This window comes from Haliaeetus albicilla, chromosome 13 (genome assembly GCF_947461875.1).
Source record: "Haliaeetus albicilla chromosome 13, bHalAlb1.1, whole genome shotgun sequence".
Taxonomy (NCBI): domain Eukaryota; kingdom Metazoa; phylum Chordata; class Aves; order Accipitriformes; family Accipitridae; genus Haliaeetus; species Haliaeetus albicilla.
Genome location: NC_091495.1, coordinates 29,836,037 through 29,849,497, shown reverse-complemented (window position 1 = coordinate 29,849,497; position 13,461 = coordinate 29,836,037). Strand labels below are relative to the sequence as shown.

At 36.4% G+C, this 13,461-nt stretch overlaps 1 protein-coding gene across 2 annotated transcripts in view; it reads left to right on the top strand.

Annotated features, from left to right (window-relative positions):
- Positions 1-13,461, top strand: part of FMN2 (formin 2) — a 164,502-nt gene that overhangs the window by 23,267 nt on the left and 127,774 nt on the right. For both annotated transcript variants that reach the window (XM_069800660.1, XM_069800661.1), the window contains exon 3: positions 10,132-10,279. In XM_069800660.1, coding sequence (XP_069656761.1) covers positions 10,132-10,279 — 148 coding nt within the window. The remainder of the gene's footprint in view (positions 1-10,131; positions 10,280-13,461) is intronic.

The window sequence follows — 13,461 nt, the reverse complement described above, 5'->3', positions numbered from 1 at the left end:
GTCACTCCTTTAGCATGTTTTTTTGCAGAATTGCCAACCTTTTTTCCACTGAAATCCTTCCTTAAATCCCTTCTTTTCTCCTTTTGTGACTGATCCCATGTATTTCTGAGCTTTAACTTACTATTTTTTTTATGTTGACTAAAATCCATGATTCCCCTTTTGCTTAAGTGTGGTCCCACAGACTTTGTTTTTTGGAGATGTTAGGTTACAGTTTATGAAAATAATTCAGTAAGTTTTGTTCACTCTATGATCTATTGCTCATGGGTTGAGAGGAATATAAACAGATTATTTAAAAGTCTTATTCTCTCACTCTGATCTCCTTTTCTGGATGTCCTCCAGTGAATTTAATTTAACATGGCTAATGCTGAACTCTCTGCTGCCTTGAAATGTTTGCATTTGCACACTCTGATTATATTCTCATCTTCTTTATTACTCGTGCCCAGTGGTCACCTCTAGTTCTCCCTGTCTTACAACTGTGTATCCAACTCCTGTGTCTGTTTTCTCACTAACACACGGAGATCTGGGGTTTTTTCTTTCTCCCAAGATATTCCAGGCTTCAGTGTGGGCCTCTGCCTCACCCCACTAAGTAATTGTACACAACTTCTTTTACTTTTCTCATTGGATCCTATTTCTTCCTCTTCCACACTGTCTGACTGCAATTAGGCAGTGCATTAAGAGTAAAGACAAGTTGCACAGCTCTTAGTTTCTTGGGCTAGTATTATAATGGCTCCTGGAACCCCGTGTAAATTAAATTCTTAGTACTTCTATTTCTGGTGTAGGTTATGCTTTATGGGTGTGATGCTTACTCCTTTGTTAGTATATGGCAAACATGAAGGACTAACAAATACCCAATGAAAGCATAAACCTTCAGAGAACTACCAGTTGTCATCGCATTTATGCTGAGGATGATGTTTTCAGAGGCTTATAGTTTGGTCAGATTTTGGGTAGATTTTAATGATGATTGGAAATGGCATGTTTATGAAGTATCTTTGACTTTTTTTGTCAAATTTCAAGTCATAGTCCAAAGGATAAAAACTCTAAAACAGTTTTAAAGAACTTATGACAAAACTTTCATGCTCTATCTTGGCCCATTTTATCAATTATTTCTTTCGAAACAGATTGTGGCAGATTCCCAGAATAAAAGATTAGCCTGAAAAATAAAAGTTGAATAAAGCTTTAAAAGTAACAGAAGTGGACAAGGTTGGGATTTTTAAGATGTTTTTTGAGAAGCAGTGGAAACTTCCTCTGTAGCTCTTCCTACCTACTCCTCTTATAATGTAAGGAGTATCTTAAAGAGTAAGTAAATGTACAATGGCAGATTTGCTGTCTAGAAATATGATGCCCTTTTTCTTAGTTTCCTGTCTCCTGGAGAGGCTGCTAATTGTTGCCTCATGGATGTCATGACTTCTTACTTGCCAGGCTATCTTTACAGCCTTTCATTATTCTGCTGCTATTTTATAAAAGGAAAAAAGTTTTAATTTTTTTTTTTTTTAAATGGCCAAGCAAGTAAATGCGCAACTTATGGAAAGATAGATTAGTAAAAGACTGTTCAAAGAATGCTCTCTGAAAAATTGCTTGCCTTTTGAATAACTATTGCCTGCTTGTCTTTTAAATTTTTCCCTTTTTAGCAGTTGTGACTTGTTCAAGAGGGCTTCTAAAATTTCAAATTGAAATAAAATATGCTCTGACTGAATGATATGTAAGAAATTAATGCTTTGTGAAAAACTCTGTCAGTCCCAAATGACTGTGTCATGTTATTACATAATCGTATTTCTATAGTGTAGGTGTAGTCCTAAGCTTTTTAGCATGTTACCTCATTATATTATCCTATTACAGTAAAACACAAGGCTCATCTGGCTAAACAGTGCACCTTTGGCAAGAATGTAACCGCAGGCAAGTTTTGCAGCCACCTGTTGGAGGATCAGAATTTTCAACAAGTAGAGATCTCCTCTCCTGGTTAGCTCCCCTGTTAATGATGTATCACAGAAGCTAGAAGATTGCTATCTTTGGAGAGCCATCAGTAATGTGTGTAAATTGTATGCATTGGGATTAGAATTTAAACGGTTCATACACCAATAAAAGAAACTGGCGTTTTCCTATCAATGCAAAGCAACTTTATTTACACTGTGCTATTAAGAAATATTGACTGTATTTGGTGTTTGCATTTTATCCAGTAGTGTAGTAATTACTACACGTTTTGGATGTCTAGTCCCTAATTATGACTTTCCATTCCAGATTTTCCAGTTCACAGTGTGCAGTCTTAAGCTATGGGCGTTTTTTCCCTTTCATAACAGCTTTCTGCTTTTTTTTCTGACAAGGTTTCCAAGTAGTTTTGTGTGTTGTTTCTGAACATTAGGTTTAAAACACTTAAATTCTCAGTGAAAACTTAAATGATTTTGTGATAGAGGCTTTCTATTATAATTTTGGAAGTGCTTTTGAGAAGAAAACTAAGCATACCTTTGTAGCCATACTATACTCCTTGTTTGGGGAACTTATTCTCTATTGCATACTGAAGGGTCCAACAACTACTTTTTTCATGTGGCACTAAATAGCAATAGCTTCTTCTGTATGCGTCCGAAATGTGTGCTAAGCTTTCATCTTTCTTTATTTCTGGTGTCATTTTGATTGGGCTAGCTCTCTTTACATCTTTTTCAATTCTTTTATTGAATGCTGTTACTGTGTTGAGTACTGCTGTTAATGCCTTCTTGTTTTATAAGTTATTTCAGCATCTTCTATAATGAAAGAGCTAAATGGACATCTGTAAGGTGTCTGTCTTTACTGTGTTATGATATTATTTTATACATAGGCATGTTTGACAGTTTGGGATAGGGACTGCCCCTTGTGCGATTCGTAGTTATGATACCTAAGTTGTCAGCCATTTCTGAAATAATGCTTCCACAAGGAAGCAGAGAGACAGCATAAATGGGAAATGCTATAAAAATGGCTGTTTTCCTATTATCTCCTGGCCACCTGTGGTGATGCAAATACTTTTTAAGAAAATAAAGACACTGCTTGCTTTCTGCTGAGTAGTAGCAGATGGTGAGACTTTGCAGGTCAGATGAAAGAGGAGTTAGTGACATGAAGACTTTACTTAATTTTAACTTATTTGCACTGCTTATGCCAGTCTGAAAATTAGTAGTTAAACAGATTGCAGACAGAGTCCTTTCTCAGAAGTCAGAGAGCCAAAATACCAGTGATCAGTTTCCAAAGAGCAACTTTTCCAAGAATTAACTTCGGCTAGGGAGAACTCTTCCAAACTGCAGCACAAAGCTGGCAACAATGCAGCAGTTCTTCAAGCATACTTTCAATGCTCAGGAATAAAATGTGTAAGACCGAATGTAGTCCCATCTTACGAAATTTGTCACAGCTGTATATTGGGGGTCAGTAGCGAAGACGACTTTAAAAGTTAACAAGTGAAAATTGTGGAATGGAGCAGAGAAAACAGATTGTTAATCTGCTGTCTTAATCTTTGTTTGTCATGTAGGTTACCATGGCAGTTGAATTTGGCTAAATCAAAGCCCCCATGTCTCCTCTTCTTTTCCATTGCCCAATCACACTTTGTGACACTTTGTCTTTTGTGGTGAACAACTCTGAATATTCCTGGGAGTAGTAAAATGGAAACAGTTGCATTATCACTGGGCTGAAGCATTCCTGTCATGTTGTTTCCCTGCTTCTTTATTTTTAATTTTAATTGCATATTTATTTTATAGTTGTTACGTCTAGCCCTGCAGTCTTCTAGCCTTATCTTTTTCTTTCTCCCTTCCACTTACTTGTGGTGATGCTACTGTATACGCTTTCAACTGAGGTATTTTATATGTAGGATGTTGCTGGGTTTTAATGCTTCTTTTTGCAGAGAACATTGCTTACCTGCTTGTTATTCTGAAGAACTGCTTCAAGAGGCACATACTGGATGTTAAGTTTGCACTACCTGTTTAAAATTTTCAAAATCATTGTGCATAGGGCGAAGGTGGTGGTCACCCTGTCACCTCAAGAGATCTTTATATTTTACGACTTTCTCTACATTAGTTCACTTTCTTAAGAATGACAGTCATAAAACAATGTCTTTTTTTTTCTAGCTTGGAATTGAGAATACAGTGAGAGTTGAATTTGTGTATATTGCATGTCTCTGTTCTCAAGAGGAAGTTTTTACAGTAGTAATCACCTTTTCAAATGGAATAGAGGTGAAAGGAATTTGTAATGGAACAGATTTCTTTGGAAAATTCAAATTTGTCAGAATCCAAACTTATTGCAGAACTGTGTCAGTGTAAGTGAAAACAACTCCTGATGGAGAAGCTTCTGGCCTCAGCTTAGAATTTCTGGAGCGAATGAGAAAGGAGACACTGTCAGGTGGTTTAAGTAACAGCTGATAACCCAGTGGTCTTGGGATGTGGCCTTCCAAGTGGGAGTTCAAGTTGGATGTGTAAAGAGGCTAGATCTTGAGGTTCTTCTGTTTCATAGAAAGCTAGCCACTGTTCCCTCTTCCAAGGAAAGTTTCTTGTAAGCTCACCAGTTCAACCTATTCAGCTATATTAAATGCAGAAGTTATTGGGGAATAGGAAGACCAAGGCAATAACTCTGGAACAGAATGAGAATAGATGCAGAAATTTGGTTTCCTGATTTCCTTTGCCCACAAAGGCCCTAACTACAGGGCTGTTGGTTCTGTTGGCCCCTCATATCCCCAGGATATGATGTTGAATCCTGAGCAAGGTTTGATGGGCTCAAGCAAGTTCGTTCTGTTTTGTTGAGGAGGTTGAAGTAATTTCATAGGAAACAAATGTTTTGTGGTTTTTTGACACTTGAAGTGTTTATAAAGGAATTGTTGAAGCACAACAGTTTTCTGAAAAGAAAAAAATCACTCAAGTAGAATGCTCATGCATCAAATTTAGTTCATGAGGATAAAGTGCTACTTCAGCCATATATTACTGGATTATGACTGACTTGCTGTTTTTCAGCCTTGGAAGGCATCTGCGCTCACTAGTACAGCCAAAGGTAGTACAAGCCGAAAGCCGTGTTTAATCAATGCTCTGGTTCTGTCAGTGGTCAGGCAGAGCTTTGTTACTGAACCTCTGCTCAAAAAGTAAACCACTTTCCCTGTTGATGATGGTATTGATTTCTTTATTTTAAAAGCTGCTTAAAATAAAGCAGTCTCCTGCTGATAAGAACATTTTGAGGTAGTCCAGCTCTAGTTTCTCAAACTAAAACCTTGCTTGTCCAATTAACTATTTATATGCAGTAGGAACATGCAATTGGCTTTTTTTCATTTTAGAGGTTGTATACTTAGTATATTAGAATGATTAAACTTCCTGAATGGAAAAAAAAAAATAATTCCTTCCATGCACTTGAAACAGTCTAAATGACAAGCAGTTATATACAAATGTGGAACAAGCTCTTTGGAGCTCTTAGCCTGGAAAACACCTTCTGAGTCATGGAGTCTGGTCCCTGCTTATCCCAAGTACCATAAAATGTAATTTCTCCATGAGTTTATCTAGTTCCGTCTTAAATGCAGTTATACTTTTTCCTCTCCCCACTCTTCTAGTGCTTCCCATTGGAAGGCTGTCCACATCCAGACTGATTTGATGAGTAGGAACCTTCTTGTAACTATCACTCTGTGTTTACTCCTAGAACATTTATACCTGTCTGTGGACATGCCAAACTTTCTGTCCTCCTCTCTTCAGGATAACTTTGAATGTTTGGGGTTCTAGTGAAAAATTGTTCAAGCTTACTATTTGAAAATAAATGCCCTGCAAGATAGGGCCTGATTCCGTCATGGTGTAACACTGGAGCCATTGAGGAAGTTAGTACTAATTCACTGTAGTATAAGAAAGTTTAAAGGTACTGCTAATGGGCTCCCCCCATCTACTTCTCTGCTGACCTGAAGAGCAGAGGCTACTCCTGATAGCAGTGTGCTTCTGTACTGCCCCACTTTCTCCACCTTACTATGCATGATCTGACTGTGCTTCTTGCCCCCCGCCTTGAAAATTGTCAAAATACTTCTGGTCAGATTTTTTCCCCCTTGATTCTCACATTGCTAATTCATGCCTTTGCAAACAGTTTGGACAGATGTGTATACATTCATTGCTGTTTCAACTCCATCTCTTGTACCTCTTTTAAGCATTTTTCGCAATGGCTGTCTTTGTCCTTTGAACTGGGAGCAAGTAAACAGTTGATTAAAAACTGAAGTGGTGTTGAACAGAAGGTCATATTACCTGCATATCTCCAGGAGCAATACAGCTGCCAAAAGCATAGGTTCAAGGTTGCATGTTATATTCCAACAGTGGGGGATATACTAATCTTTAATTCAGTCTGTGGCCCAGGGAACAAACCTAGTCTGTCTGTGTAAAAAATGTACGACCCCTTTTCTGAAAGCTCAGGGTCTACCAGTATGCCTTCTCATGTTTGCTGCAGGTCTAGCTCATGGCCCTAGTTCTGGGCCCACCAGCCTCTTTCTATATGTCATTTGCTAGAGGCCTTTACTTTGAGTAGCTTACAGCATTCGCTTCCATCTTTAAAGATTAGCAGGAAAGTATATCTTTAGCTCAAGCAGTGAAGGAACATAATTAATATTTAATATATTAGGTATCTGAAATGTAACACTGTGGTACCTGAGAATGAAAATCTGTTACAAAAAGACATTCTTTACGCCTACTGAGAGCTGGCTGGGAAGAGAGTGAGTTAAACTACAGACCTGACTCTCTGTGACTCTATTCTAAATGCTAGCATCTATAAGTGGTAAAATGTCTATTGATTAGGTACCATCAGATCCTGCAGGCAGTTTGCCTCGCCCATGTGCGAATGCTCTGCAGTTTTAAGAGCCAGTGGAAAGTGCTGTGTAAGGATGTGTGGAAACGAGCGCTCTTCTTGACATTGTGTTTAGTGCACTGGGCTCGGACAGCTTTAAGCTTTCAATGTCCGCTCAGAAATGAGTCCGAATAAATAAGACTGGGATCATTCATTACAAGGATTACCCCCCCCCCCGCCGCCCCCACAAAAGAAGTGCTTCAAACACTAAATAGTGGAGTCTGAGCAAGATGAAGTGGAAATTCCAGATGTATTCAAAGCTCGATCACGGTAAGAGTATTCACTGGCTGTACTTACAATGATATCTAGTAAAAAATTGTCTCTGAAATGAAAAGATTAAAGGAGAAAGAGTTGGATGTGGAAATCCACATTTGTGGATGCTTGTATTGCAACTATTAATGATAAAAGCAAATCTGTTTGTTTGGATTTTTTTAATTTGGATTATTTTGTTTCTTTTGCTTGAGTAGTACTTAGACATCATAGAATTGGCAGCATATATCTTTTTTCAAAATGTTCTAATAATCATGCACATCTATGGCATTATCAGATTTGGAAAAGGAAAAATGAGATGGGCTAGTATATTAACTGACAAGGAGCTAAAGACAAAAGGTAAAGAGGATTAGATTTTGGGCAATATCTTGAATGAGTAGGAATTAGGACGTTCAAATGATTCACCCCTTTTGAAGGGTACGAAAGTGGAGACAGGGTTAATCTTTTGCCATTCTAAGTGTAGTTTATGGACTATCAACTTGAAGTCCAGACCTTCAGACTACCTTTCTGTCATGAGGGGTTTCATATTTTAAATTACATTTATAAACTTGCAAGTAATCTGAATGTAGCTGTTGTTAAATACCTTGTTTATATGTTGAACGCAGATATGTTTTAGTTGTAGTGCAAGTCCCCTCAAGGCATTTTTGAAAGATGACGTTTACCTCTGTAATTTCTGTTACATGATGAGTCTATTTCATCATCTTTCTCCATGTTGAACAGCGAATGAAAAGAATCCCAAAACAAAAACTAACATAAACCAAAAAATACTGTCTTTTATACTCAAAGCTCCCATGATGGGTTAGGAGCCAGTTATGGAGTTGTGTGATGTCTTAATTTATAACTGTTCATAGTTTATATGCTGTAAATTCTATCAGCAAGAACATAGGTACTTCATATTTTATTACCCGCATAATGTATCCCATCTGTACAATAATTCTGAGACATACCGTGATTTTTTTAGTATATCTTAATTCATGAGGACTAATCATACTTCAAAAATTTGTAGTTAAATGATTGTACTACATCTTTTGAGAACTGGCATGGTGAAATATCATGTTCAGGAACAGTTTAATTGTCTTCCTCATTCATGCTATACCAATATTATCTACAGTCTGTTGTCTTCTGTTTTATTGCCCTGTAACCCTACATGTAAGCCCATTGAAAATCGACTGTGCTTACCCAGCTAAATCTCTGTAGAGCTTGTTCTTCCCTGTGTTCCCGGGACGGTGTGAGGTAGTAGTAGAGTGGGCAAAAAAAAATTTGTTCTGGTTTGCCTCTGACTTTTTTGAACCTTATTTTCCTCTGTGTTTTTGAGATTTGGATGGTGCAGAAAGAAGACAAATAGCAAAATCCAGTCCCTTTTCTTTTTTTTTTTTTTTACACAGTATGTACAGGTATGACTCTCCCTCTCCCTTTTACTCCCACAGTACTGGAAATTAGGCAGAAACCCAAAAATACATATCCTCTAAAAAGCTGGAATTAGACAAAGGGAAAGTACTAAGTTATTGAAATAAGTGCATTAATCAGACCTGTTTGGATGTTCAAATGCAGTAGCATAGTAATGGGAAAAGGATAGGCTTTTCAAGGAACATAGAGTGCAGGGCTATATAAAGAACCTGATGTGATTTTGTATTAAGCTTTTTATCCATTTATCTTTACCTTTATCTAAGGTCTGTGTATGTGGCTGGGTTTTTGCCATGTTTTTCATGCTAGAAAGATCTAATGAGCTTCCTTTGACTCTGACTGTTTGAGGCACCCTCTGTAAACCAAAACTTTTTACTTTATAACCAGCATTTGTGTGTTCTAAGTTGCTCTCAATAGAATAGTATCACTCTTGTCACAAATTATTTTTAGGCACATAGAAGCTTAGTCACATGGGATAGCAATTATGCCCCCAAAAAGTGTTAAATTATTTTGTTCTTCCCCCTACATCTCTCTTTAATGTTTACTAGCTGTGTAAAATTAAAAAAAAAAAAGTTTCAATCTAAAAATGAAATATGCAACAGGACAAATACATGTTACCAATGTTTTACTCGGGCAATAGCGTGAATGAACAGTAACAAACATGATCATTGTAAGAAGATATGACTGTATTTTCATCCTGTGACTTGATTTTTTTTTTTCCAGTTTTGTACTACAATATTTGCATATTTCCAGATCACTTACTAGGATACTCATGCAGTTGCTGTGATTGATCTCTATAGAGTTTACAGTATTATAAAGATTTAATCACAAGGTGTGCATGTTGATGCATACTGGGAGTCACAAAAATAACTACTTGAATTGTGGTCATCTAAAATCTTTCTGTTGGCTTAAAGCATAAGTTTGCCCTAGTTTTCATCAGACAATCTGGACATCTCCTGCTTCTAATAAGTGAATCAAACTCTGAGTAATAAGGATATAATCTGATTTGAGCCCACAGGATTGAGATACTTTAAACTGTTTTTTAGGTTTTTGTGTTTGGTTGTTTGGGATTGGTTTTTTTTTTTTAAATTCTAAAAGCAAAGCACATTTTTAGCTGCCTTTCTATGAATATGGAAATGTAAATGACAAAAAAAGGGTTGTAAAGAATAAATATCTCAGTTTAATTTATGCTGAAATAATCCTGCTTCTTTTCCCTGGTTGTGCATTTGGTATAAAAAGATTACATAGAGTGTGGACTGAAATATTTTTCTCTAACCTATAAACTAGCCATATGTAAAGTAGTACAGCCATGATGGACAGAACCTGTTATCTCTCTAAGGAAAAAGTGGCAAAGAGTTCCTCATGCTGAAAAAAAGTGCTGAACTGTATTCTAGCATCATATTGTACTGTAGATAACTAAACGATTAGATTTTCTGTTGTTAATAGAAGTAATTCCAAAATTGAAACATTAGATTTTTTTAATATAGGTTTGTGTTAAGTCTTTATCAGGCGATGAAGAGCACAAAACCAAGTCTGCCTTGATGTAGAGGTGGATATTGAGCTATTTGTGTTGGAAACAAAAGCTTTGATATTTTGAGCTTGTCTTTCTATATGAACTTCTCAACTTTTTTTTTTTTTTTTTTTTTTTAATAACCACAGCAAGACCAGCTTTATACTTGGGCTGCAGTTAGCCAACCCACACATTCATCAGATTACATTGAAGGAAGCTTTCCAAGGAGAATTCCATCTGTGTGGCCCCCACCCAAACCTCCAGATGAAGAACAAAGACTCAAAATTACGGAAGAAGGTATCATTCTTGGACACAGACAAGATATATATATGGCATGGGGGGGAGCTGCTGTCTTTTAGAATCCAAGATATAAACTTAATATCTTAACTTCTAACAAATACCTGATTTTGAAGATCTTGGATTAGCATCAGAAATAAAGTTAGCTAGTATGAATCTAATAAAAAATATTCAGAAAAAATGCATGCTTTTTGTTAACAACCAAGATGTGCACCTGGCATCTGCTGACTAATGGATTTTACCAGGTGTTGTGACCTTTGTTCTTTTCCAGTTTGCATACCTTCAGAGCCATGAAATATGGGTACTTTTTTCTTAAAAATATGGAAAACTTCAGAAGCCCACTGGTGGTATACTGAAAGTTATTAGAGTGGTGTAAGGTATTCCTTTGTGGATTCAGCAGTTCCCTGCTGACAGAGAGGTAGGAAAAGTGTATCTGAAAAATAAATTGAGATCTTGTTTACAAAGTCAGTTTATCTTAAAATTTGTGAGGTCACTCTACCAGCCAAGTTTCTGAAATCTTCTGCGTACTCATTAAAGGCTTTATTTAAGATGAGAATTAAAACAAAACAAAAAAACCCTCATAGCTGACAAAAAAATTTAGAAGAGAATTTCAAACCTGTTTTCCGTTAGTAGTGTTCATGGGCAAATACCACAGGTTCTTGGAGTCTTAGCTTTGCGTTAGTGGCATTCAGTGGCTCTCAACACTTTTAGGCTGCATTCATCCCCATGACCTTCATGGAGAGCCACTGGGTATTCTCAAATTTTCCATTTCCTACCACTCTTTTTTTTTTTTTTTTTGCATTGCTCAGATTTGAAGAATTAAGTCATTATTTCAACAGATCTCTTTGTATTACTTGTAGGCTTTGGGTGGAGTTAATTTCAGATTTGCTTCTCTTTGGGACTTCTCTACCACTTCCTCTGGAACATAAAGTATTCCTTGTATGGACACCATTTATCATGGCAGCACTCCACTTTTACTGGTATCACTTATTCCAGTGTTCACAAGCAAAATAAGTGATGCCAACAAAAATGCAATACTGCTATTCTGTGTATGCTCTATGTATGAAAGCAGCTCTATTAGAGGTCGAGGAAACATTTCAGCATCCATCTCATTGATGCAATTCAGAGTGTGGAACACTGCAGTATGAGAGTGTTGGGCTAGTTCAGTTTTTGACTAATGATCTATTATTTTATGCTGTATTCAATGAAAGTACTGTCATTTGTGATAGTAGAACTCATTGCCGTGTACTCTGAGAGGACAGGTTGCATTTCTCAACTTGGAGACTTAGCTAATGGACGTGTGATGAGAGTATTTATGAACATACTCTGCACTGGAAAAACAAAAGAGTGAATATTTTATTATTTCACTTTGAGGCTTTAGGCTGACAGAGGCTGGTGCAAGTTAACAACAGTTCTGTTGCCCTAAAATCTAGGAGAACATTGATTTCGTAAAAGATTTTGAAATGTAAAGATTTTTACCTTTTTTACCAATTTGGAAGCGTATTTCTACCAAAAGGATAATACGAATAATTTTTAAATTTATTCATTTTATACATGGTTTGTTTACATTCTATGTTGTTCTATTTAATATTATACCTGCTATATGGATGTAATGTGTACAGTACTTGTCTGTTCCTTATCTCAGCCACTGCCCTCTCAAAAACTGCAAAAATATTAAGAAAACAGAAGTAAAATGGAAAATTGTGTATTGTGATTATTTCTAAATGAAACAAATAGTTCTCAAAGTTTACTTGAGGTGCTGACAGAAATACTATTGAAATTTTGGGGTTTGGTGTGAATTTGCAGTGTAGGGCATGGAGGGAAATGGAAAAATTATACTTGTTCTGAATACAATTCAGGTAGATAAATAATTTAACTTTTTGTTTGATTGTTCACATGCTTGCCATGTGGAAGAACCTGGAGGTGAGTGATGTTTCATGTGAAGCCTGAAGGATAAACACCTTCCCCAAGATTTGTAATTAAATTATTTGATGTATATATGCCTTTGAAAGGTGGAGGCGACAAGCATTTTTTTTAAAGGTTTAAATTACTGTGTGCAGACTAGGGTTTTTTTGCATTACATATAATTATTGTTGTATGGATTAAACACACACAATATTAACATTGGAGATAATGGTTTATAAACAAACCCATCCATTTTATACAAAGGTATTGATCGGGAGAGGAAAGTAGCAGGATATTTTTATATGTAAATTCTTTACTTTTATTATACACGTTAGCATGAGGACAATACTTGGCCTTCAAGTTTTAAGTAAGGCAAGAGGAAATTCCATAAGGTTTTAGGTAATCTGTTCCAAAATTAACATAGTAGTAAATAATCTGTTTAATGTAGTACATATTAAATAGTTTTGCTGTGTGCTCTCTGTCATGTGGAGCATTGCTGGGTGTGAGGAAAGGGCTATTAGAGTGGTCAGTATTATTTGGGGCTTTTTTGGTCTGGTTGGTTGGGGGGGGTTTCTAGTTTGTTTTGGTTTGTTTTTTGTTTGGGTTTTTTTTTAGGTTGGCTGTTTATTAAAAAAATTATGTTTGGAAATACCTAATATGAATTTGAGTTCAAGTCAGCAAATGCTTATGCCAAAAATATTTTTCAGTTCTGGATTAATAAAAGGTTGTGGATGAAATGAGTCAATATCACCAGTAAGATCAATTGTATGCCACCAATTTTCCATCTGAATACGCAAAAGCTGTTTCTGTCACTTCTTATGGTATTTGATTCTACCACTGTCAGACCCCAGTACATTGTTTGAATCTAAACACAACACAGTATTTGAAATGCAATTAGTTTAATGCTTTGCTGATTACACTATTCCACTTAACATATAGGGAAAGACAAATATGCAGGCACTGGAGCCCAATTATCCTGCTCTTGTGGGACTGTCCTAACCACCTGGGCAGAGACTCAAAGATTATACAACTTCTCCTGCAAAATGAAACAGTCCCAACACACTAACCTCTGTGTGGGTTTACACCCTGAAAACTAAGTTAGTCTGTAACAAAACTAGGCTTGCCCAGACATTCCTTTCCTTTGTTTTATGAAAAATGGAAAAAAAAAAAAAAAGTTTGGTTTGGGTTAAAGGGAAGGTTTCATTCATCATATAGCACTCTTTTCCTTTTCTTTTCTTTTCTTTTTTTTTTTTTTTTTGATGGGGGGGTTGTTTGTT